The sequence below is a fragment of the Aquarana catesbeiana genome, linkage group LG02 (genome assembly GCF_042186555.1).
Source record: "Aquarana catesbeiana isolate 2022-GZ linkage group LG02, ASM4218655v1, whole genome shotgun sequence".
Lineage (NCBI taxonomy): Eukaryota > Metazoa > Chordata > Amphibia > Anura > Ranidae > Aquarana > Aquarana catesbeiana.
In genome coordinates, this window is record NC_133325.1 from 605,089,132 (window position 1) to 605,111,686 (window position 22,555).

Here is a 22,555-nt window from a genome sequence, read left to right on the forward strand (position 1 = left end):
CATCTACTGTCCAGGGTCCCACTAGCGGCGATCAGCTTTCTGTAGCAGCCGACATCTCTCTCTCTCCATTGACAACCACACACACTCCTCGGCTCCTTCTTGGCTCCAGTGTTCTAGTGTACACATCCAGGAGGAGGAGGAGCCACAGAGGAGGGACACAACTTCAGTGCAAGAGCCATGCTGATGGTCTGAGGTCTGTGTATAGTTTACAGTGGAGGGGACACAGTAACCGGGAAGGGGAGGGGGGAGGACAGATAAAAGATGCACACATGGAGTAAGGGGAGGGGGGTTAAGGGGAAATGTGCCGTGTCCCTCATTGTCCTCCTCCCGCGGTGTCCCTCTGTCCTTCTCCCACGGCGTCCCTCTGTCCTCCTCCCATGAAGATGACAGGGCGGGTCTTAAAAAGGAAGGGGTGTGGCCTTGACAGTAAGGGGGTGGGTTATATTTAAATTAGGGGGTGTGCGCGTTTAGTCAGGCCTAGGGCAGCACAAAACCTGAATACACCACTGAAAACAGATACAGAATTTCCCCAAAGCCTGGGGGTGCTCTAGTGTTAATACCATATAAGAATGCTTAAGCCACAGTCTCTGTAAATGACAGCACTCATACGTCTATTCCCCACAGACAACCTCTGGATATGACGCTGAGCACGTTCATTCAACCTCTTTGGTTGACCATGGCGATGCCTGGTCTGAATGGTCCCTGTCCTGTTAAACCGGTGTATGGTCTTGGCCATCTTTATGTAGAGCAACAATTCTTTTTTTCAGATCCTCAGGAGTTCTTTGCCATGAGGTGCCATGTTAAACTTTCAGGTACCAGTATGAGAGAGTGAGAGCGGTAACACCATATTTAACACACCTGCTCCCCTTTCACATCTGAGACCTTGTTACACTAACGAGTCACATGACACCGGGGAGGGAAAATGGCTAATTCCGCCCAATTTGGACATTTTCACTTAGGGGTGTACTCACTTTTGTTGCCAGCGGTTTAGACATTAATGGCTGTTTGTTGAGTTATTTTGAGGGGACAGCAAATTTACACTGTTATACAAGCTGTACACTCACTACTTTATATTGTAGCAAAGTATAATTTCTTCAGTGTGGTCACATGAAAAGATATAATAAAATATTTACAAAAATGTGAGGGATATACTCACTTTTTTATAGAGAGAGAGAGAGTTATATATATATATATATATATATATATATATATATATAAAACTGTTGTGTGTGCATTTCAAGCTAAAAGGAAAGATTTATGTACTACACAACATTATTGAATAAGCTCCCAAATGTTTTTTTTTTTTATCACTTTTAAAATCTTACTTCCAAAGGGGGTCTGTGTTTATTTTTTCTACACAACATTATTAGTAACCAGCACTGATCTTTGCTTAAGCATCACAGCATGTGTTTTATTTTTCAGCAACTACTTGAATTTTCTCGATAGTTGCTAGGTTACATTAAAAATGCCAGTGATGGTTTGTGCACTGATGAAGTTGTATATAGAAATATTAGAAAGCTGTGCTAATGCTTTTCTAAATCTAGAGAAGGGAATGGAAACTGCAGCTGGGCAGTGAATTGAAAATGTAAATCTACAGCACTTTCTTCTATATTGTCTCATTTAATGGTCCAGGCTGAGAGAGTAATGTGAACCATTATTTGTGAGTGACAGGGATACAAATGAAAATAGACTTTGCCAAAGTCATGTAAAAGCACTTCTGCCTATTAACACTATTGTCTGAGAACCTTTTGCTTGTGTGATGAGAGTCCAGTAAAATGAACAGGCAAAGACATGTACGAGAGTTCTGCAATATCTTACTATATTATCGTGCTGGTATTCCGGTTGTGTTTTTAAAGGTTTTTGCTATTCTTTGAGGATTTTTAAAAATCAGCTAAGTAGGCAGTTGATTTTTTCCCTCTAGAAAACATTGTTTACAGTTGATAAAACAGCTATCTTCATATGGACAGTACTGAATAGGATAGTACTTATAATGATACAGCAAAACGTACTGCAATCTTAAAATAAGCTTGTCACTAAGCTTGAGCTATTCGTGCTGAGTAGATCATAAAAATGTCAAAATGATCAATCAAGACAGATATACAGATTAATATGCAGTATGTGAATGTTGACTTTTTTTGTAAGGATTCATCTTGGCTCCTCTTCTAACCTCCCTACTGATCGCTTACAGCAGTGGTTCCTAACCTCAAATCTTCAAGTACCTCAACAGGCCATGATTTAAAGGAAATTCCCCAACAACCCCCTCCCCAAAAAAAAAAGCTGTATGCAAAGTTATGGAAATGCTGAAAACATGACATGTTAGGGGTACTTAAGGGTTGAAGTTGGGAACCACTGCTTTACGGTGATAAGCAGTTTTACTGACCAATAAGGAGGCACAAGAGACGGAAAAAGACAGAATCAGACTATGGCATGGATAGGGAAAGTCAAAATTGACTTATCTTCTACTGTCTATGCTTCTGGATCAAAAAAATAATTTTGATGTTATCAGGAGCTGGATCTCCTACTGATGACACTGTGGTTCCCAGATCGTAAGGGTCCCAGTGTCTCACAGTAGCCTGCATATTGCAGCTGGGTGGGTATTTATCTTCTCTTCTAGGCTTCCACAGTGCCTAAGTTTTTTGCATTGTATGCCAAACATCCTGGTCCTGTTTCTATACCCGTTACAATGATCCCTCTGCATCTAAGCGTTTCCCTCATACTTGATCCCTGCTTCCCCTTCCTGACCTGTCTCACCGGCTGTTCCTTGCACCACCCATCTGACCCTGCCTTTTCTGATCTCTCCACTTGCTTGTATAAACAATGTCATAATTTGTAAGTAGGTTTCACTTGTCACGTGTGTTTTACTATTGCTTGTACAGTATATTGTTTAGATGGTTTTGCTGTGTTATTAATATTACTATAACTGCCCTTTATACAGCTACACAGATCTTGTTACCTCTGCCTTTGCTAAATATTAGCAAATGGTATCCTAACAGACATGCACATTTCACTGAAGGTAAACTCTGCTTTTTGTTCCTCACATGCTTAGTTTGAATTGTTGAGTTTGCGATAGGTTTCCTTTGAAGAATACCTAAATGCACAGCTTCAACACTATACAGTTTGCTACAACAGTGGAGGCTAGCGTAGGTAGATATTGCAAAAATGTCATTAGCAGATGTTGCAAAATGTGGTGACAGGGGCTCTTTAACATCCAATGACTACTTAAAATAAAACTATAGGCAAAACTTTTTTTTTTTTTTTTTTTTAATCATTCTGGATAGATTAGGAGTTTAACCCCTATCAGATTTTTTTTTTTTGTCCGCCTATGTCCCATTGGGGAGATTTACCTTTACTTCCCGTCACACAGCTAAAACAGGAAGTGAGAGGAAATCCCTGCAAACTAAGGGAATCCCTTGGGGCCTCCCAGGTCACTTTAACTACTTTAACTACTGTCCCCTTTGAAAGATTTCCCCTCTATTACTTTTCTGGGGACAACCCAAAGTTCTTTTACTTTTCATATAAATGTTAACCAAGACAAATGGAGAGGGGGAATCTCCCTAACAGGGACAGCAATATAAACCTAATGCGTGTTGTAATCCATCTCCACTCTATCCAAATCCACTCTATAACTATAAATCAGCGCTAGGGTCATTGACAACAGGGTCATCGATTTCAAGATACTCTTGTAAGACCAATTAAACAGTTTCTGATTCCTGGTTATTAACATTAAATAAGACAGCTCATGTCTATAGCCCACTAGGGATGGGCGAACGAATCAGCCCGAGCGTAGGTACAGGCCGAATTTTGGTTGTTCGGATGTTCTGCGAACACCGAACAATATGCGGTGTTCGGGGGAAAATTCGAAAGCCGCTGGAACACCGTTAAAGTCTATGGGACACTAACATGAAAAAACAAAAGTGCTCATTTTAAAGGCTTATATGCAAGTTATTGTCATAAAAAGTGTTTGGGGACCCGGGTCCTGCCCCAGGGGGCATGTATCAATGCAATTTTTTTTTTTTTTAAACGGCCGTTTTTTCGGGAGCAGTGATTTTTTAATGCTTACAGTGAAACAATAAAAATGAAATATTCCTTTAAATATCGTGCCTGGGGGGTGTCTATAGTATGCCTGTAAAGTGGCACATTTTTCCCGTGTTTAGAACAGTACCACAGCAAAATCACATTCTAAAAGGAAAAATTGTCATTCAAAACTAATTGCAGCTGTAATGAATTGTCGGGTCTGGGTAATATAGATACAGATAATTGAAAAAAAAAAAAAAGCATGGGATCCCCCCCCTCCATTACCAGGCCCTTTGGGTCTGGTATGGATATTAAGGGGAACCCCGAACCAAAATTTAAAAATAAAAAATTGTGTGTGGGGGGGGTCCCCCTAAAATTCATACCAGGCCCTTAATGTCTGATATGGAAATTAAGGGGAACCCTGCGCCAAATTTAAAAACAAAATGGCGTAGAGGTCCCCCGCAAAATCCATACCAGACCATTATCTGAGCATGCAACCTGGCAGGCCGCAGGAAAAGGAGGGGGACGAGAGAGTGCCCCCCTCATGAACCGTACCTCAACATGGGGAGGGTGCTTTGGGGTAGCCCCTCAAAGCACCTTGTCCCCATGTGGATGGGGACAAGGGCCTCATCCCCACAACCCTTGCCCGATGGTTGTGGGGGTCTGCGGGCGGGGGGGCTTATCAGAATCTGGAAGTCCCCTTTAACAAGGGGACCCCAGATCCCGGCCTCCCCCCTGTGTGAAATGGTAACGGGGTACAAATGTACCCCTACCATTTCACAAAAAAAGTGTCAAAATGTTAACAAAACACAGCTTGGGGACAAGTCCTTTATTAAAAAATAAAAAAATAAAAATGTCCCATGATGGCTATTCAACTTCTTCTATCACACTGCAATGGACCAAAAAAGAAAAAAAAAAGTCTGCAACTGATCCTCCTCCAAACGGTTGCAGGTGACGTAAAAGGGTGACCCCGCCCCCCTCTGACGCCATGGGGAAGTCCCTGTGGCATCAGAGGGAGCGGGGTTACCCGGTTACATCACCGGGAATCCCCGCCCTCAGTTATATAAGAACTGTCACAAGCGAAGAAGCGTCAGACGGCGGGAGCCTCTCATGGAGGAGGATCGGTTGCGGATTTTCTTTTTTCTTTTTCGGTCTGTCGCGGCATGATAGAAGAAGATGAATGGACATCGTGGGACATTTTAATTTTTTAATAAAGGACTTGTCCCAAGCTGTGTTTTGTCGTTTTTAACATTTTGAAACTTTTTTGTGAAATGGTAGGGGGACTTGTAACCCGTTACCATTTCACACAGGGGGGAGGCCGGGATCTGGGGGCCCCTTGTTAAAAGGGGCTTCCAGATTTCGATAAGCCCCCCGCCCGCAGACCCCCAAAACCACTGGGCAAGGGTTGTGGGGATGAGGCCCTTGTCCCCATCTACATGGGAACATGGTGCTTTGGGGGGCTACCCCAAAGCACCCTCCCCATGTTGAGGGCATGTGGCCTGGTACGGTTCAGTGGGGGTGCTCTTTTGTCCCCCCTCTTTTCCTGCGGCTTGCCAGGTTGCGTGCTCGGATAAGGGTCTGGTATAGATTTTGGGGAGACCCCTAAGCTATTTTTTTTTTTTAATTTTGTCACAGGGTTCCCCTTAAAATCAGGTCTGGTATGGATTGGGGGGGACCCCCAAATCATTTTTTTTTTTTTAAATTTGGCGCAGGATTCCCCTTAATTTCCAGATCAGACCTGAAGGGCCTGGTATGGATTTTAGGGGGACCCCCCACGCTATTTTTTTTAAAATTTTGGTTCGGGGTTCCCGTTAATATTCATACCAGACTCAAAAGGCCTGGTAATGGACTCGGGGGGGGGGATCCTATGCTCTTTTTTTCAATGAGTTTTATCTATATTGCCGAGACCCGACAATTCTTTACAGCTGTGATCAGTTTTAAATGACAATTTTTCCTTTAGAAATAACATTTTGCTGTGGTACTGTTCTAAACACGGGAAAAATGTGCCACTTTACAGGCATACTATAGACACCACCCAGTCACAATATTTAAAGGAATATTTCATGTTTATTGTTTCACTTTAAGCATTGAAAAAATCACTACTCCTGAAAAAACGGCCGTTTTTAAAAAAATTTTTTGCATTGATACATGTCCGCTGGGGCAGGACCTGGGTCCCCAAACACTTTTTGTGACAATAGCTTGCATATAAGCCTTTACAATCAGCACTTTTGATTATTCATGTTTGTGTCCCATAGACTTTAATGGTGTTTGCGTGTTCTGCCAAATTTTTTGCCTGTTCGCATGTTCTGCTGCGAACCGAACAGGAGGGTGTTCGGCTCATCCCTATAGCCCACTATACAGAATATTGTGTAAATATAGCCACATGGTGACCATAAGTTTATCCTGGGAACTCAGACTCCAGCTTAGAGACTGAAAGAAGGAACCGACTATCAGAGCAAATGTTGGGACTAAAACTTGCCATCCACTTGCATCTCCTAAAACGCAACATCGCTGGTGAGAATTACTTCTCGCCATCTACTGCCTAGCTTATTCAATGTATTTCTGTATACTTCATATACTGATTATAGGTTTCTGTATTTGTTTTTTCTCAATAGTTTTACCCACTCTGTTTTGTTACTAAAGCTTCAAAATGACACCCAGTCTGGCTTGCAGAATAAGAGTGTTTAGCTGCATGTCAAGCTATACACAGGGAAAGTGTAGTGAAGACAGAACAGTTACCATTTTTACTTTTTACCTAATCACATTTTCATCTACCCAGTAGCTACTGAATTGAAGCAGAATGACATGTCCTGGCTTGCTGTGGCTGTATGCTTCTACACAAAACACAGCACTGGCAGTGAGAATGAGGAAAATTTTATACTTACCTAATGGTAATTTTCCTTTCCTTATGCAAGCATGACAGCATATACGTATGGGCAGGCTCCGCCCCCTGCCCTATTTCAGGAACAGTTTTACTATAAGAGTAGGTGTCCTCCCTGCCTGCAGCATTCTTGTAACTTAGTATCACTGCAAAGCCTTTCTTTCATTTTTTTTAGTTTCGGGAGGGACCTATATGCTGTCATGCTTGCATCAGGAAAGGAAAATTACCGTTAAGGAAGTATAAAATTTTCCTCATTCCTGACACAGCATGACAGTATATACCTATGGAATGTACAAAATCACCAGACAACAAGGGTGGGTACTGCTGAAGTGTTTAAGTTGAAGATTAGATCTATCCCCACTACTGACTGAGATATATTGTAGTTAAGATTGCTGGGTCCACAAGCATGGACCCCCAGCGTGTTGAATGTAGACCAGGTCGTAGTATACATATTAACTCTGGAGGGACTCCTTTGGAGTTCCGCCCATGGATGCATAATCAGTTTGGAAGAGTCTCTGTCCTTATCTGATAGATTTGTTCTATCCATCTAAGCTGACTTGATCCACACCCCTGCGATTGTCTTCGTTGGACAGTGCTTGTCTTCTGATGTCGTTAGGCCTGACGAGTTTATCGTTTTGCTCCTTGAAGAAGGGCCAATTCTATGTCTCTCCTCAACCTTGAATCTGTTTTCAATTTTTGTGGTACTTCAAACACTTTAGTTTGGATATGCCAGAAGGATGAGGTTCCAACCCAGGTTGCAAAGATACCAACCTTTGTATAGTGTTGGGGAAGAGACTAGAGCCGTTTTGCCTGAAAATTTCAGCATCAAGGTAGTTTATGGCTTGACACTTGGATGTTTGAGATCCTTTTATACCTATTTGCCATACAGAATACTTATTCCGTGTTACTGGCCATATTAAGGATGTCCTATCCCTCTGAAAAGTGAGACAATGTGTTCCACACTATTTGGAAGACCCCATGGGGGAAAGAATAATCTGCCCAGGCCTTTCGGAATTGGTTGCCAAGATATGCAACCATTACTGGATCCCAGAGAGTGGGGACACGACTGAGTTTCATGTATCCTTTAATCCCCTCTCTAGGCCTACTTGTATACAATTCAATCCTTACAGAAAGGAACAGAGAATTCCATCCTTTAAATTCTGTAGGTTTTTCTCATATCTAATGTACTTGAAGTCTGGAGTAGGTGCTCTGACCTCCATAGGATTTCAAACACTAAAAGGTGAGACCTCCACTTCTTGGTCTCCAGCATCTAGATATAACTTGTATGGATTTGGAAGATACCGTTGGCCACGCTGTATGAGGTGTTGGACCTCCGGAAGGAGAATAGGATGAGATTGTACCAGCATATGTCATGGCCTGCAAGCCACAGGGCCATTATTGTTATCACCAGCGAACAGTTGCGAATTCGGATAAGGATCCTGGAGACTATTAGGTTCATTCAATATACATATTGGCTAATCTGCAGACCCAGCTGGCTGTCATTAGTTTCTCTGCTTCCACCTGTGGGAAGCTACCCAGGTTACTGTCAGACCAATATCTTAATAGCCTTACTTGTTGCCGATCCCTTGATCGGCTTGTTGGTTTGGAGACTATCCCTTGTCATCCAATGGCCTTTGTACCTTACGCCATCTGGCAGTAAGTTCTAGAAACCCTACCTAATGGGCTGGTAGACCTGACTGGGAGATATCTCTGACAGAAGTTGACTAGTTCTGCATTCATTCTTGACAGCGAAGATAGGCCTTCCCCATTTTGCTGAGTCTTTGCAGCATAGTTGAGGCTCTTTTTGTTGTGTTTTGGAAAGACTTCAGTCTGCGACCACTGCAACTCTGACTTTTGGACACCTTGTCCTCCATCGGCTTGAATACCCGACAAGCAACAACTTGTGATGATTGGTATGCCTAATATCTGATACGCTGAAAGATTAGTTAGCTTAGCTACCTCCCCAAAAGGGGACTTGTCTCCTCTGTGCAGTCACTGTTCCTGGTGCAGGAAGGAAGTCCTTCCTTACTACAAAATCAGTTAATACAGTTGTCAACCTTCCCTTGGGCCCTTCAGACTACTATTTTACACCTCTTGCGACCGTGGGATGCAACCAATAGGAAAGAGCTATTTGGTTCAAGTGAGATACTTATACTGTTGCTCTCTCTGAGGGTAACTTTATTGTATTTTTTCAGAGATTCAGAACTGCTTCCCAGTAGGTCATTGTTTTAATGAGACTAGTTGGTCTCTAGATGATGGCTCCTCCCCACTCGATCAGAGTCTGTAATAGGACTCTTTTCCCAGAACCTGGAAGTCATTGCACCAGTCTGTTGCCCAAACAAGGCTGACCAGAAGTCCTTGCTCCCGCAAGTTGGCCCCTACTGGACCCAATATCCTGGGAAATGAACTCTAATGGCCAAGCGAAGGTACATACAGGATATACAATACCGACATATAATTAGAGGTCGACCGATATATCGGCCGGCCGATATATCGGCCGATATTTGGCTTTTTTTACTTAATCGGCATCAGCCGATTGTGCTGATAAAAAAAGCCGATTATAACTTCAGCGGGACTTGCAAATGATTTCTGTAATAGAAGTCAATTGCAAGTTGTCTGAAGGTTTCTTCTCTCCTCCTCTGGGCAGCCTGCCAAATCTGATAAGAAGATACATTGTATCTCTTTCAGGTTCTTTTATCAATAGACTGAACTCTGTGTGTAGAAGTTCTCAGTTTAACCATTTAAAGACTCAATCTTTTTTGACATTTGTTGCTTACAAGTAAAAATTCTGTATTTTCTGCTAGAAAATCACTTAGAACCCCCAAACATTATATATATATTTTTTTTAGCAGAGACCCTAGGGAATAAAATAGCGGTTGTTGCAATATTTTATGTCACACGGTATTTGCGCAGCAGTCTTTCAAACGCAATTTTTAAAAATAAAATACACTAATTAAAAAAAATAAGCAGTAAAGTTAGCCCATTTTTTTTCGTCCAAAAGTTTTGGTTACCCGTTTTTGTGTATTTAATATTTAAGATATAGTTATTTTTTTTTTTAATCTAAATTATACATACAAGTGAACTGATTGGAGGTTTGTTTTGTTCAATAAATGTTTAAATGTAAAAAATTTTCTGTATCACTTATTACTTAAGGTTGCTCTCACACTGGAGCGGGCAGGCGTTGATGGTAAAACGCTGTTAGTTTTAGCGGGGCTTTACCGTCATTTTAGCGGCGCTATTCGGCTGCTAGCGGGGCGCTTATAACCCAGCTAGCGGCTGAGGAAGGGGTTAAATGCGCCCCTGAAGTGCTGCTGCCGAAACGCTTTGCAGCTGCTTCGGCAGCGGTGCGCATTCATTTCAATGGGCAGGAGTGGTGGAGGAGCGGTATACACCACTCCAAAGACATCCTGCCAGCGCATCGCCTCAGTGTGAAAGCACTCGGGATATCACACTGAGACTGTAGGGAAGCCGTTTTACAGGCACTTTACAGGCGCTATTTTTAGCCCAAAAGCGCCTAAAAAAACGCCCCAGTGTGAAAGGGGTCTAACTGTTAGATTTTATGAGATGAAGGGGGAAAAAGAAAAAAAAAAAAAAATCGGCCTAATATATCGGCCCAAAAAAATCGGCATCACATATCGGCCATCGGCCACCGCGATTTCTAAATATCGGCATCGGCATCGGCCAGAGAAAAACCCATATCGGTCGACCTCTACATATAATCACACGCATAGGTTGGACTTGCTCGACTTGTGTCTATCCTCAACCTCACCCACTATGCAACCATGCGATTATGCAACTTGCTAGGTCTAAAGACCATCTACAGCCTTAGCCTAGGTTTCCACTATTGCAACCTAAAAATTGCACGATTTTACTGCGATTTCTATGCGACTTGAATCAATGCCTGTGTATTCTTGATTTCCATGGCCCCAAGTTAGATCACAGTGGGATCAAAAGTAGTGTAGGGACTGCTTTGAAGTCGCTGTGACTTGGAGTTGCACCGTTATGAACAATACTCCTTGGAAATCATGGGGTATGATTTGTGGAGGTCAAGCCTTACTGATGGCTAGAGAGATTAATTGCAACGATGCCCTATGGAATTTTGGATCCTCATCCTTCCGCTTGTTATTCAAGTCTTACTCTTGACTAACGACCATGTAGCCACAACCCTTGTGCTCAAATGCGTCATGGAGGGAATGCAATGAATTGGTAGAGAGGACTGAAAATTCCATTGGCTTCCTTAATGCACAGGACCACGGATCTTAAGCTCAAATTTACATATAACTGTCAGCTGACCCTACTGGGCGGCATGGGTTTAGGCAAATAAAGAGGATTATTGATTCTTTATTCTCCGCCATAGTTCTCCCAGGTTTAACCTGTCATTCACTCTTCGTTACTTTGCCTTTTGGCTATCATCTGGTCATTGGCGATTAACATAAGGGATTAATCCTCCTTCTAGATATCACCAGATCCGACTTGAACAGTCACCACTCTGAATTAAAGTGGCATGTGTTTACTTGTGGGATGAGTCATAAGGGTTCACTGACCACAATGATTACTAGAGAAACAGCATACAGTCTTGTATCCGCAGTGGCTGAACTGCATCATTGGCTCCTCCATTTTCAATCTAGGATCCGCCATCATAGAGAGTTTATCACTGACCAGAGCTCTGCTTTCATCCTGTCTGGGGTCCTGACAGTCTGGCTACTGAAATTAGCTCAATCGCAGGTCACAAAACACTACTTAACAGTAGTATGAACCTTCTTCATCTCCAGATCTATTTGCTGTCCCAGGGTCTCTGCAAAGGATATTGTTTCTTCTGTTGGAAGAATGGCACCCTTGGTTAATTTGATGAAGCCTGTTTGGCCAGCTGCTTTTGAGGCAGAGGTACCCTTTAGATGACTTTGTTTGAATAGCTTAGTACCTGAGCTCCACACAGTCAGTTTGGACGGGGTTAAGCTTCTGATATGTCAACTTGCCATAGTAATTTCCCAGAAGCAAGCTCTGAGGTAGAGGTTGCCTTTAAACAAACACAGCTGTTTGATTAGGCTTGGTATGGAATCATTAGTGACTGTAGGCTTTCTCAATCTCTGCCCATTTGTCACTGCATCTGGCCTGCAACTTTGCTTTGCATTTTGGCGGACACACCAGTTACCACCAGACCACTATGATTACTGTAGAGATCCCTTGATCTGCTTCTTCTGGCAGTTAACTACATAGTGGTTCCTTCAGGGCTGAAGAGGATCTGTCCCTTGTTGCAGAAGCAGGTTGACTGGTGTTGGTGTTGAGGGCTGGAGAGATTTACACTCATTATGCCAATAATGTGCACTCTTTTAGGATATAGCATATACCTACCTGCCCTCACCTTAGTTAAAGTTGCTGGTCTCTAGGAAGGCTGATTGCTACTGGTTCACAGATGAGCTGAAAGCCTGGAGCCATGCCTGGGGGTATTTGCCATAAGTAGTAACCACTACAAACCACATATCTCTCTGTGGGGTACCCCAAATAACACAAGCAATAACATATTGCTAACAGGTAAGTACTAAGGAATGTGACTAAACAGATCCTGACTTATTTTAGCACCAAGGTCAGCATGTAAATGCATAGAAATAAACACATTACATTAACTCTATAGTATGAATGACTGTTATCACAGGCAAGCAGTGCAAGTTAATAGTCACCTGACAATTAGCACTAGCAGGTTAAACCTACCTTAGACACATGCACCGCCAAGGATCATACCACAAACAAGCATCAATACACAGTGAGTCCAGTCTGCAGGGCCAGGCCTTGCGTTAATAGGAAAGGGCTCAGTATCACGTGTTATCAGTCCAAGCATTAGCAATACTGCAGACACAGACTTCAACCTGTGAAACATTAGTAATAGAGTGGCACTATGGACAGCCAGTAAGATTCGCATGTGTGATATATGCTTTTCAGAAATGCAAACAGCATACCTGCAGAAAATAAGTCAAGACTGTAGGGCCAGGCTTGTTCAGTTAATAGGAAGGCTTCAGCCCAGAACAGCACACCTGTTATCAGCATTAGCAGTTTTGCAGACACAAACACAACCCTTCAGAAATGCAAGCTTAACCACATACTTGCAGCAGTAACTGAAAAATATAGATTTGTGCACCATGTGGTGCCTTAACACCTGCATGCTTCATGTCCAAACAGAAAGTCCAATGAATGTCCATCCACGGCGTCATGATGAAGGAGCATCGCCCCCCTTATCCTGGATCTTGAGGAGGGAGGTCACCCCCATATAGGCGTTAATGTCTGTCTGTACAGTGGGGAGCTTTGTCACAGGAGAGGCTTGAACCTGTGCGGCTTGGCCAGATGAATCTGGCAAGGTGAGGGAAAAGAAAAATCCTACTTTCAGCAGTAGCATAACCGGCTGTAGCAGTGAGAGAAAAAAAAAGAAGAGAATGCTGCAGGCAGGGAGGAGACCTACTCTTATAGTATAACTGGTCCTGAGATAGGGCAGGGACAGAGCCTACCCATACGTATATGCTGTCATGCTGTGTCAGGAAAACCTTTGTCTGCATCCATCTGTCCAATCTACTAGACACCCCATGTAGGTGTGCTGGCCAGGAACACATAGAAGAGACCATAGTTCATACAGTCATCATGATTGGAGCAGATTTTCTAGAGCACCTCTAAACATGAGCTGGTTGAGGAAATCAAATTAGGAACTGCAGGCATAAAGAAAAGAACAAATTTGTACCTTTAGAACTTCATTGAACTCTGGATTAGTTGTATTTGTTTTAACTTTTGTCTTCCTCTTACTTTGCCGTGATTTGTCTGGAAGTAGATACGACTTAACATACCTGAAAAAGTGAAATTAAATAAACATAAATAAACTTACATTTAGAAGAGTCAACTTTAAAATTGAAACTTGGCATCAACTCCTCTGGTGAACTTGGAAACTTGATCTGGCGATGCTTCTACTGCTATTGGTGGACACATTTCCAACAATTTAAAAAAAAAAATGGGACAATCTCAACAAATATTTAACTGTTGGCAAATAGTCCTTCCATTGTAACACACCATAGTAAAAACATTACCTCCTCACTCAATTATAGACAGCTAAAGCTATTTCTGCTTCTTCAGGCTAGTCCTTTTGCATGATCTCATTCATCTTTCATGGGTAGAACACAATGTTTTGCTCTTCTGCATAAACCTAGTCTACTAGCTCAACTGTCATCTGGTTTCAACTCAGCAAAATTTTTGTAAAGTTATTTATACAATCAACAGTCAAATTTGCAGAGTCAAGAAACATTCACTGACACTCACCAACATCAGTTTTTAATGGAAAAATTATGCTTACTGTAGCATCCAATGTATTTATAACCCAATCAAAGTCAGAGAGTGGATGATTACATATTACAGTGAAAAGCAAACATTCCCTAATGAGACCCACTGCTCACAATGCTGAATCTGTGGTTTTTATGATAACAAAGCTAGCAAAGGTTTTCATATTCTATATGATCATACTTTTGTGATTAGCAGTAGAACGTTTATAACAGTAGCATTGAGTGTCAAATAGAGTACGTACAGCATACATAACAGGACATTCTAGACCAGTGTTTCTCAACCTCTTTCCAGACAGGGCACCTTTGAAAAGTATTTTTAGTCTCAAGGCACTCCTGTCCAATGCTTGGTTCACGTTCCTGTGCGTCGCAGAACGCACGCAAAATAGCACTCATTTCTGACACACAGACAAATGCTCTGCTCTTTAGGGTTGCCATTAATTCTTAATGGTACCACAAACACTGGCAAACGTGGGGTGTTTTTGGTGCAGTGCAATTTTTAAAGAAAAAGGGTTAGGGACTTCTTTCTTTGCATTGCTGCAGGTAGGGCAGCCCTTTAAAATGAATGGACTGCCCTACATGCAGCACACAGTCGCACAGATGAGAACCAAGTGTTTGTTCACATGTGAGGTTGGAGGGTGGTAAAACCAGGTGGTTGAGCTTTTTTTTACCACCCCCAACTGCTCCCCCTTTAGCTGTACACACATTGTGGCTGCAGCTGGAGGTATACCCCCAGGTGAATGGGGCTGCAGTGCAACCAACCCGCAACTGTGTGCACTGCATGCGGTTGCGGTGTGGCGATGCTGCATTAAGAGGGTTAAAATAGGTGGTGAGGAGGCAACATATTGCCTCCTTACCGCCTCTAAAATGTCTCTGAAAATTGATCTGGACATGGATTGCTTAGCAGAGAAGATTCAGTCCTTGCTGCTATTACGAAGAAGCCCAGAAAAAAAACTGTTCTGATCCTACAGGAATAGGTGGTAAATGGTACATGAAAAGGGAAGAACTATGGGGTCCTAATTTGAACAGCAGAGCGCTCCATATAGAGATATTTACATTTTTGGAACAAATGTAAAAAAGAACAAACTTTAGTGTTCATACCTCTCCTAGCACATCTTTTCCCTAGACTTAAATTAGCTTATTTTTTCCCAGGTAATTTTTAATAGTGGATAAGGAATAAATTAACCAAGCTATCAGACTTCTATAATGGTGATACTTTTATCTCTTAATACATTTCAGGAGTTAAAAGGGAGCCCCCATCTCAGAACACCACAATTACCTTCAAATTTGATCCTTCTATGAAACCCACTTTCCCAAACCTTCAGGCTGGACTTACACCAGTCCAGTGCGAATTCCAGCTCCGTTCTCTGTGCGAAGAGAAAAAGCAGCTGTTCAGCGCTTCCTCTCCGTTGTATCTGCAAATCAGTTGATTGGGGGGGAGGGTGTAGTGAGGACGGGGAGAGAATGCCTGTTCACAACGGAACGCATTTGCGAATCAGATGTGCTCCCATAGAAGAATATGTGCCTGCAATTCGCACTGAGCTGCCTATAAAACGCACGTGTTTTGTTGGCAATGCGGAGTGAGAATGCAACGCACATATGTGAACCAGACTGATTGAAGATAATACATTTTAAAATGTTCTACGAATTGGATGCAGTGTAAGCCACATCCAATTCGCATAGGTGTGAACCCAGCCTTAAAATCTCCACTGACCATTTACAAACATATATGTTTTAAGTACCCAAGATGGACAGGTCTTATATCAACTATGTATAATGATCTTAACACCGATACCCTTTCCGATAAATTACCATATATGCTCAAATGGGAATCTGAAATAAACACACAGTTGACCATTACAGAATGGTTTATTTATGGGGGTCAACCTATGCAAATGTACTTAATCAGACAGCAGTGATACTTTTCACCAGATGGTATTACACATCTTCTCATCTAAATGTAATCTACCCAGAAGTCTTTCCAAACTGCTTTAGGGGTTGTCCAATTCCAGGGACATTCCTCCACATATTTTGGGAGTGTGAACAGTTATCTCCTACATGGAAGGAAGTTTTTTACCCTTATCAATAGTCTTGCAGGTAAAAACATTGTTCTTACCCACCTTAACTGTTTGCTATTTCAAAGTGTTCCAGATATTCACCCACCTCTGCTACAATTAATCCACATGATACGTGTCGCCACACACTTGACAATCGCTTACCATTGGAAATCTAGAGTTGTACCCTTTTCACAAATATTAGCAAGAATAGAAGATGTTAAGATCATGGAGAATATTTTTCATACAATCAATAATACCAAGAAAGCAAATGGAATCCTTGGTTTATTTACAAGACATCAATGAATGCATACATTTCAAACAGATACCTCCATATGACTGTACCCTAATGTTTTTTTTAATTTTTATAAAGTTTTTCTTTCTTTCCATTATTTTATCTTCTTTTATTTATTATTCTTTTGTTGTTTTCCTTCTATAACAATAGTTATTTGAAGTGACACTTCGTTATTATGCCACATAAGATAGCCATCTGTTTATGAGAACACACATTTTCAGTGTATCCATAGTTGACTACTTCTCATATGTTTTTTATTATTTATTATTATACAGTATTTATATAGCGCCAACAGTTTACGTAGCGCTTTACAACTTGAGGGTAGACAGTACATATGTATATGTTCCATTATTGTTGCTTCAAATATTTGTAAGAAAACATTTTTTCAATTAAAAAAAAAAAAAAAAAAAAAAAAAAAGCTTGTATTCAATAAAAATATTTAAAATTTGACTACACTATATCATATAAAAGTAAAACATTTTATGCTTACGGGTCTGTTCGATTCTTTTTCTCATCAGCAATTGCTAGATTTTTACAGCTCTTCACCAGAACATTCAAAGCACCAGTTTTATAGCTGTAACTAAGATTGAGTACAAGTTCTCCAGAGACTTTTGTATTATCATAGTCCCAACCTTCACTGTAGACACTTGTCATGCTATTAAGACTTGTCTGCAAAAAGAGAAGGGAGAAAAAAATATTCCATGAAGTGATCGTGTAGTAGAAATTGGACATGTTGTCTCCAGCATCAAAAGTAAATCATAAAACAGTACTGACATTTTTTACCAGTTAACTTATAGCACAATAATTTCTGAAAATAAATCACTAAAGTTGTTTGAGTTAGAAATAGTTCATATAAAAAAAAAACAAAAAAAACCCAAATTGCTCAATTACTACATTCATAAACAAAATCATCCAATATCATCCAATCCATATTATTTGTGGAACAAGTCCTTACCCGACAACCCAAATCAGAAATATTCTGGATGAAATGTTAATGTTATGTTATAATTCCCGCCCTGCGTGGCGAGGTGTGTTTTTTTTTATTTTGTTTCTCTTTTAGTACTATGCAAAAACGAATTTGCAAAAAAAATTAAAAAAAATATATATATATATATATATATATATATATATATATATATATATATATATATATATATATATATATATATATAATATAAAAAAAATCTGGATGACAGATGCCATGCCCATTTCTACTACTCAGATTTTCCCAGTATTTACGTATACCAAGTATCTGGGTCTCAAGATCTGGCAGGTACTTTTATCACACACTGGTAGACTCAGTGCTATTAAAAAGCTGCAAAAGCAATATGATTGGGTCATCAGCAGAACTAATTTTAATGACTTGCAGACCGCCTGCCCGCAATGTAATGCAGATGGGCGACCCACAGAGGCAAAGCAGAGTACCCATACATTGCTGCCTGCTTCTGGCGGTAGGGCGTGCACATGTGCGCCCCCTCCGCCGTCACCTGCTGTGATTGTGCACAGCAGGAGCCTGTCAGTGAGTCCTGACCAATGATTCACACCCGGACCTGCTGATCGGCTGTGTACAATTACATCCCAGAGCTCTGTGTGGACAACCCACACAGAGCTCTGTACAGAGGGAGCAATCTCTCTGTTTCACATCCCTTCAAAGAAAAGATTAGAAACTAAGAGATCTATTAGTAAAAGCAGCATATTTTACAAATTTAGGCACACATTTAACCCCTTGATCGCCTAGATGTTAACCCCTTTCCAGCCTGTGTCATTAGTACAGTGACAATGTACGGTATTATCACTGCATTAATGTCATTGGTGATGTCAGTGACAGTCAGACCCCCCCCCCATTAGTGTCAGTTTGCCGACCACACTGTCATAGTCACATTATAAGTCACTGATCACTGCCATTAGTAGTGTAAAAGAAAAAAAAAAAAACACCACAGTATCTCACAAAAGTGAGTTCACCCATCACATTTTTGTAAATATTTTATTATATCTTTTCATGCGACAACAATGAGGAAATTACACTTTGCTACAATGTAAAGTAGTGAGTGTACAGCTTGTATAACAGTGTAAATTTGCTGTCCCCTCAAAATAATTCAACACACAGCCATTAATATCTAAACTGCTGGCAACAAAAAGTGAGTACACTCCTAAGTGAAAATGTCCAAATTGGGCCCAGTTAGCCATTTTCCCTCCCTGGTGTCATGTGACTCGTTAGTGTTACAATATCTCAGGTGTGAATGGGAAGCAGGTGTGTTAAATTTGGTGTTATCGCTCTCACTCTCTCATACTGATCACTGGAAGTTCAACATGGCACCTCATGGCAAAGAACTCTCTGAGGATATGAAAAAAGAATTGTTACTCCACATAAAGATGGCCTAGGCTATAAGAAGATTGTCAAGACCCTGAAATTGAGCTGCACCAGGGTGGCCAAGACCATACAGTGGTTTAACAGCACAGGTTCCACTCAGAAGAGGCCTCACCATGGTTGACTAAAGAAGCTGAATGCACATGTTCAGCGTTATATACAGAGGTTGTCTTTGGGAAATATACCTATAAGTGCTGCCAGCATTGCTGCAGAGGTTGAAGGGGTGGAGGGTCATCCTGTCAGTGCTCAGACCATATGCCACACACTGCATCAAATTGGTCTGCATGGCTGTCATCCCAGAAGGAAGCCTCTTCTAAAGATGATGCACAAAAAAGGCCACAAACAGTTTTCTGAAGACAAGCAGACTAAGGACATGGATTACTGGAACCATGTCCTGTGGTCTAATGAGACCAAGATAAACTTATTTGGTTCAGATGGTGTCAAGCGTGTGTGGTGGCAACCAGGTGAGGAGTACAAAGACAAGTGTTTCTTGCCTACAGTCAAGCATGGTGGTGAGAGTGTCATGGTCTGGGGCAGCATGAGTGCTGCCGGCACTGGGGAGCTACAGTTTATTGAGGGCACCATGAATGCCAACATGTACTATGACATACCTAAGCAGAACATGATCCCCTCCTTTTGGAGACTGGGCTGCAGGGCAGTATTCCAACATGATAAAGACCCCAAACACACCTCCAAAACGATCACTGCCTTGCTAAAGAAGCTGAGGGTAAAGGTGATGGACTGGACAAGCATGTCCCCAGACCTAAACTCTACGGAAACGGAAGATGGAGGACCGCAAGGTCTCTAACATCCACCAGCTCCGTGATGTCATCATGGAGGAGTGGGAGAGGACTCCAGTGGCAACCTGTGTAGCTCTGGTGAACTCCATGCCCAAGTGGGTAAAGCAGTGCTGGAAAACAAAGGTGCCACACAAAATATTAACACTTTGGGCCCAATTTGGACATTTTCACTTAGGGGTGTACTCACTTTTGTTGCCAGCGGTTTAGACATTAATGGCTGTGTGTTTTTTTGAGGGGGCAGCAAATTTACACTGTTATACAAGCTGTACACTCACTACTTTACATTGTAGCAAAGCGTAATTTCTTGTGTTGTCACATGAAAAGATATAATAAAAAAATGGCCTGGCCATGAAGGGGCTAAAATCTTCTGGAGTTCAGGAACCGATCGATGATAGCAACATGGAAACTGCCAAAGCTCTCTTGATTCAAAGGTGGTGCTTTACTACCTAGTAAATTTGAACATTACAAATCTCAGTGACTCATTAGGTTATACCAAAGCCTTTTAAAACAAGTCAATTCTGTCAGCCTCCATATTTCATCTTTAAAACAAGTCAGCTCAGCCGCCATATTTCTATTCTCACTGGTTACTTTATCACAAAATCTAACAGCTATACTGAGCAAAACGAAGAAAAGCTTCCAATAAATTGGCCATCTGCTGAGTAATCCATCCCATTTGTATTTTTATAACTGCTGAAGCATTGCCTATTCTTTTTCAAGCAGAAGCTTAAAAAACATCCATAATCTCCAAAGAGCTTAGCAATAGTCACAAGGTAACAGCCTTTGAATTATTTGCTATTGATTTCTTTTAAAAAGACTTTACAGCAGGTGAGCACGCTAATGTACCATCGAAAAAAGAGATTTAAGTGAGCTGTTAATCTAATCACAGTTGTGAGGAGAATGCTATATATTTATTGTAAAAACTTCAGGACGAAAATAGAAAGTACAAAATGAAGGTCTTATCAACAATTGTAGATGTCACTGCTGCTTCTCTGAATAGCAATTCACGGTGGAAGCGAGATTTCGCCTCCCCCACCTGTTTTAACCTTTGAAAGGCTGCAAATGCACCACAACCACGTGCATTACACTTGAATAAGTTGCAACAGGTAGTAGCACAGCCCCTTATACTGTATATACGACCTGTTATAATTTCTGTAGCGGCACATGTTCACCCCCTCTGCATAGCTCCCAACTGTCCCGGATTTCGAGGGACTGACCCCCATTCTAAACAAAGTCCCTCTGTCCCTCTTTCCTTCTCATTTGCCCCTCATTACCAGTCTGAGCTATACAGTTGTGTAAAAAATGCACTACTTATCTATCAAAAAGTATTTCCCAGTGCTAAACCTTTCATCCAATTTTTAAATGGCTGAATTTGTTTATTTCAAAAGTCAGTGTAATGGAATAGTAGTGGTAAAAAAAAAAGCACTTGTGGGTTTAATCATTTTTTTTGTATAATTCCCCTTTAGAGGGGACATGGCAGGGGGTGTGTCCTATGCCTACATACTTTTGCCAATAGGTGTCCCTCATTCCCATTTCAAATAGTTGGGAGGTATGTCTCTGGCCACCATATTAGATTAAGGAGGGTGGTCAGGGGTGCTAAAAAATGCCCCCCCACCCCACCAAAAGTTTAATTTTGTGTGTGTTTTTTTGTATGCGCTGGTGCAAATACAGCTATGCTGAGAGCGCGAGCCCTGCACACTTCCGGCACCTAATGGAAAGCTTACAAACGCTGCTTACGAACGAGAGCTTTCCGATCATGTGAACGCCGTCACATGATCATAAACCCCGCCCTGCCTCCCGGCATCCTAAACCCCTTGAAGTGTCGTGAGGCACCTGCTCCAAGGGGTTAAACAAGGCCTAATATGAAAAAGTATGAGTGGTAAATTTGGCAACATTTTGGATTAAAGGGGTTGTCAAGTCAGAAGGGTTTTTATCCTAATGCATTGTATGCATTAACCACTTGCTTACTGGGCACCTAAACCCCCCTCCGGCCCAGACCAATTTTCAGCTTTTAGCGAGGTCACTCTTTGAACAACAATTGTGCGGTCATACAACACTGTACCCAAATGAAATTTTTTATCATTTCTTTCCCACAAATAGAGCTGTCTTTTGGTGGTATTTGATCACCTCTTGTTTAAAAAAACAAAACAAAACAGTTTTATATTTTGTAAATACATTTTGCAAACAGGTAATTTTTCTCCTTCATTGATGTACGCTGATGGACACTGATAGGCTGCATTGATGGGCGCTTATAAGGCGGCACTGGTGGGCACTGATAGGTGGCAGTGATGGGCACTGATCGACACTGATAGGTGACACTGTTAGGCAGCACTGCTAGGTGGCACTGATTGGCACTGATAGGTGGCACTGATTGCTGGCATTGTTATGCACTGGTGGGCACTAATTCATGGCACTGTGGGCACTGGAAGGTGGCACTTGCAGGCGGTACTGGTTGGCACAGATGAGGCGACTTCGCCTCTTCCTCTTAGGGACCGATGTCCCTTGCACAGAAGCCGATGAGGAAAAAAAAAAAATGATTACCAATCTTATGTTTACATCACATGATCAGCTGTCATTGGCTGACTGCTGATCACGTGGTAAGGGGTCGGGATCGACCCCTTACTCCGATCTGCGATCACCAGAGTCTCATTGACCCGGTGATCACAGCACGTGCCATGCGTGCCCTGCAGGGGGTGCGCGGAGAGCGTGCAAAGGGCCTCCCGGCAAAGTAGGTCCGCGCTGTAGCCATCATTCAGCTATAGTATGGATCTGAAGTGGTTAAAGGATGTGTAAAGGTTTGTTTTAAAAAAAAAAAAAAGTGTCATACTTACCTCCT

The 22,555-nt window shown here is 41.7% G+C and overlaps 1 protein-coding gene across 4 annotated transcripts in view; it reads right to left on the reverse strand.

Moving 5' to 3' along the window:
* The window catches only part of SYTL5 (synaptotagmin like 5), a 315,672-nt gene that overhangs the window by 22,559 nt on the left and 270,558 nt on the right, over nt 1–22,555 (reverse strand). For all 4 annotated transcript variants that reach the window (XM_073616346.1, XM_073616343.1, XM_073616344.1 and 1 more), the window contains 2 exons: nt 17,045–17,223; nt 13,620–13,722 (listed from right to left, as the gene is read on the reverse strand). In XM_073616346.1, coding sequence (XP_073472447.1) covers nt 13,620–13,722; nt 17,045–17,223 — 282 coding nt within the window. The remainder of the gene's footprint in view (nt 1–13,619; nt 13,723–17,044; nt 17,224–22,555) is intronic.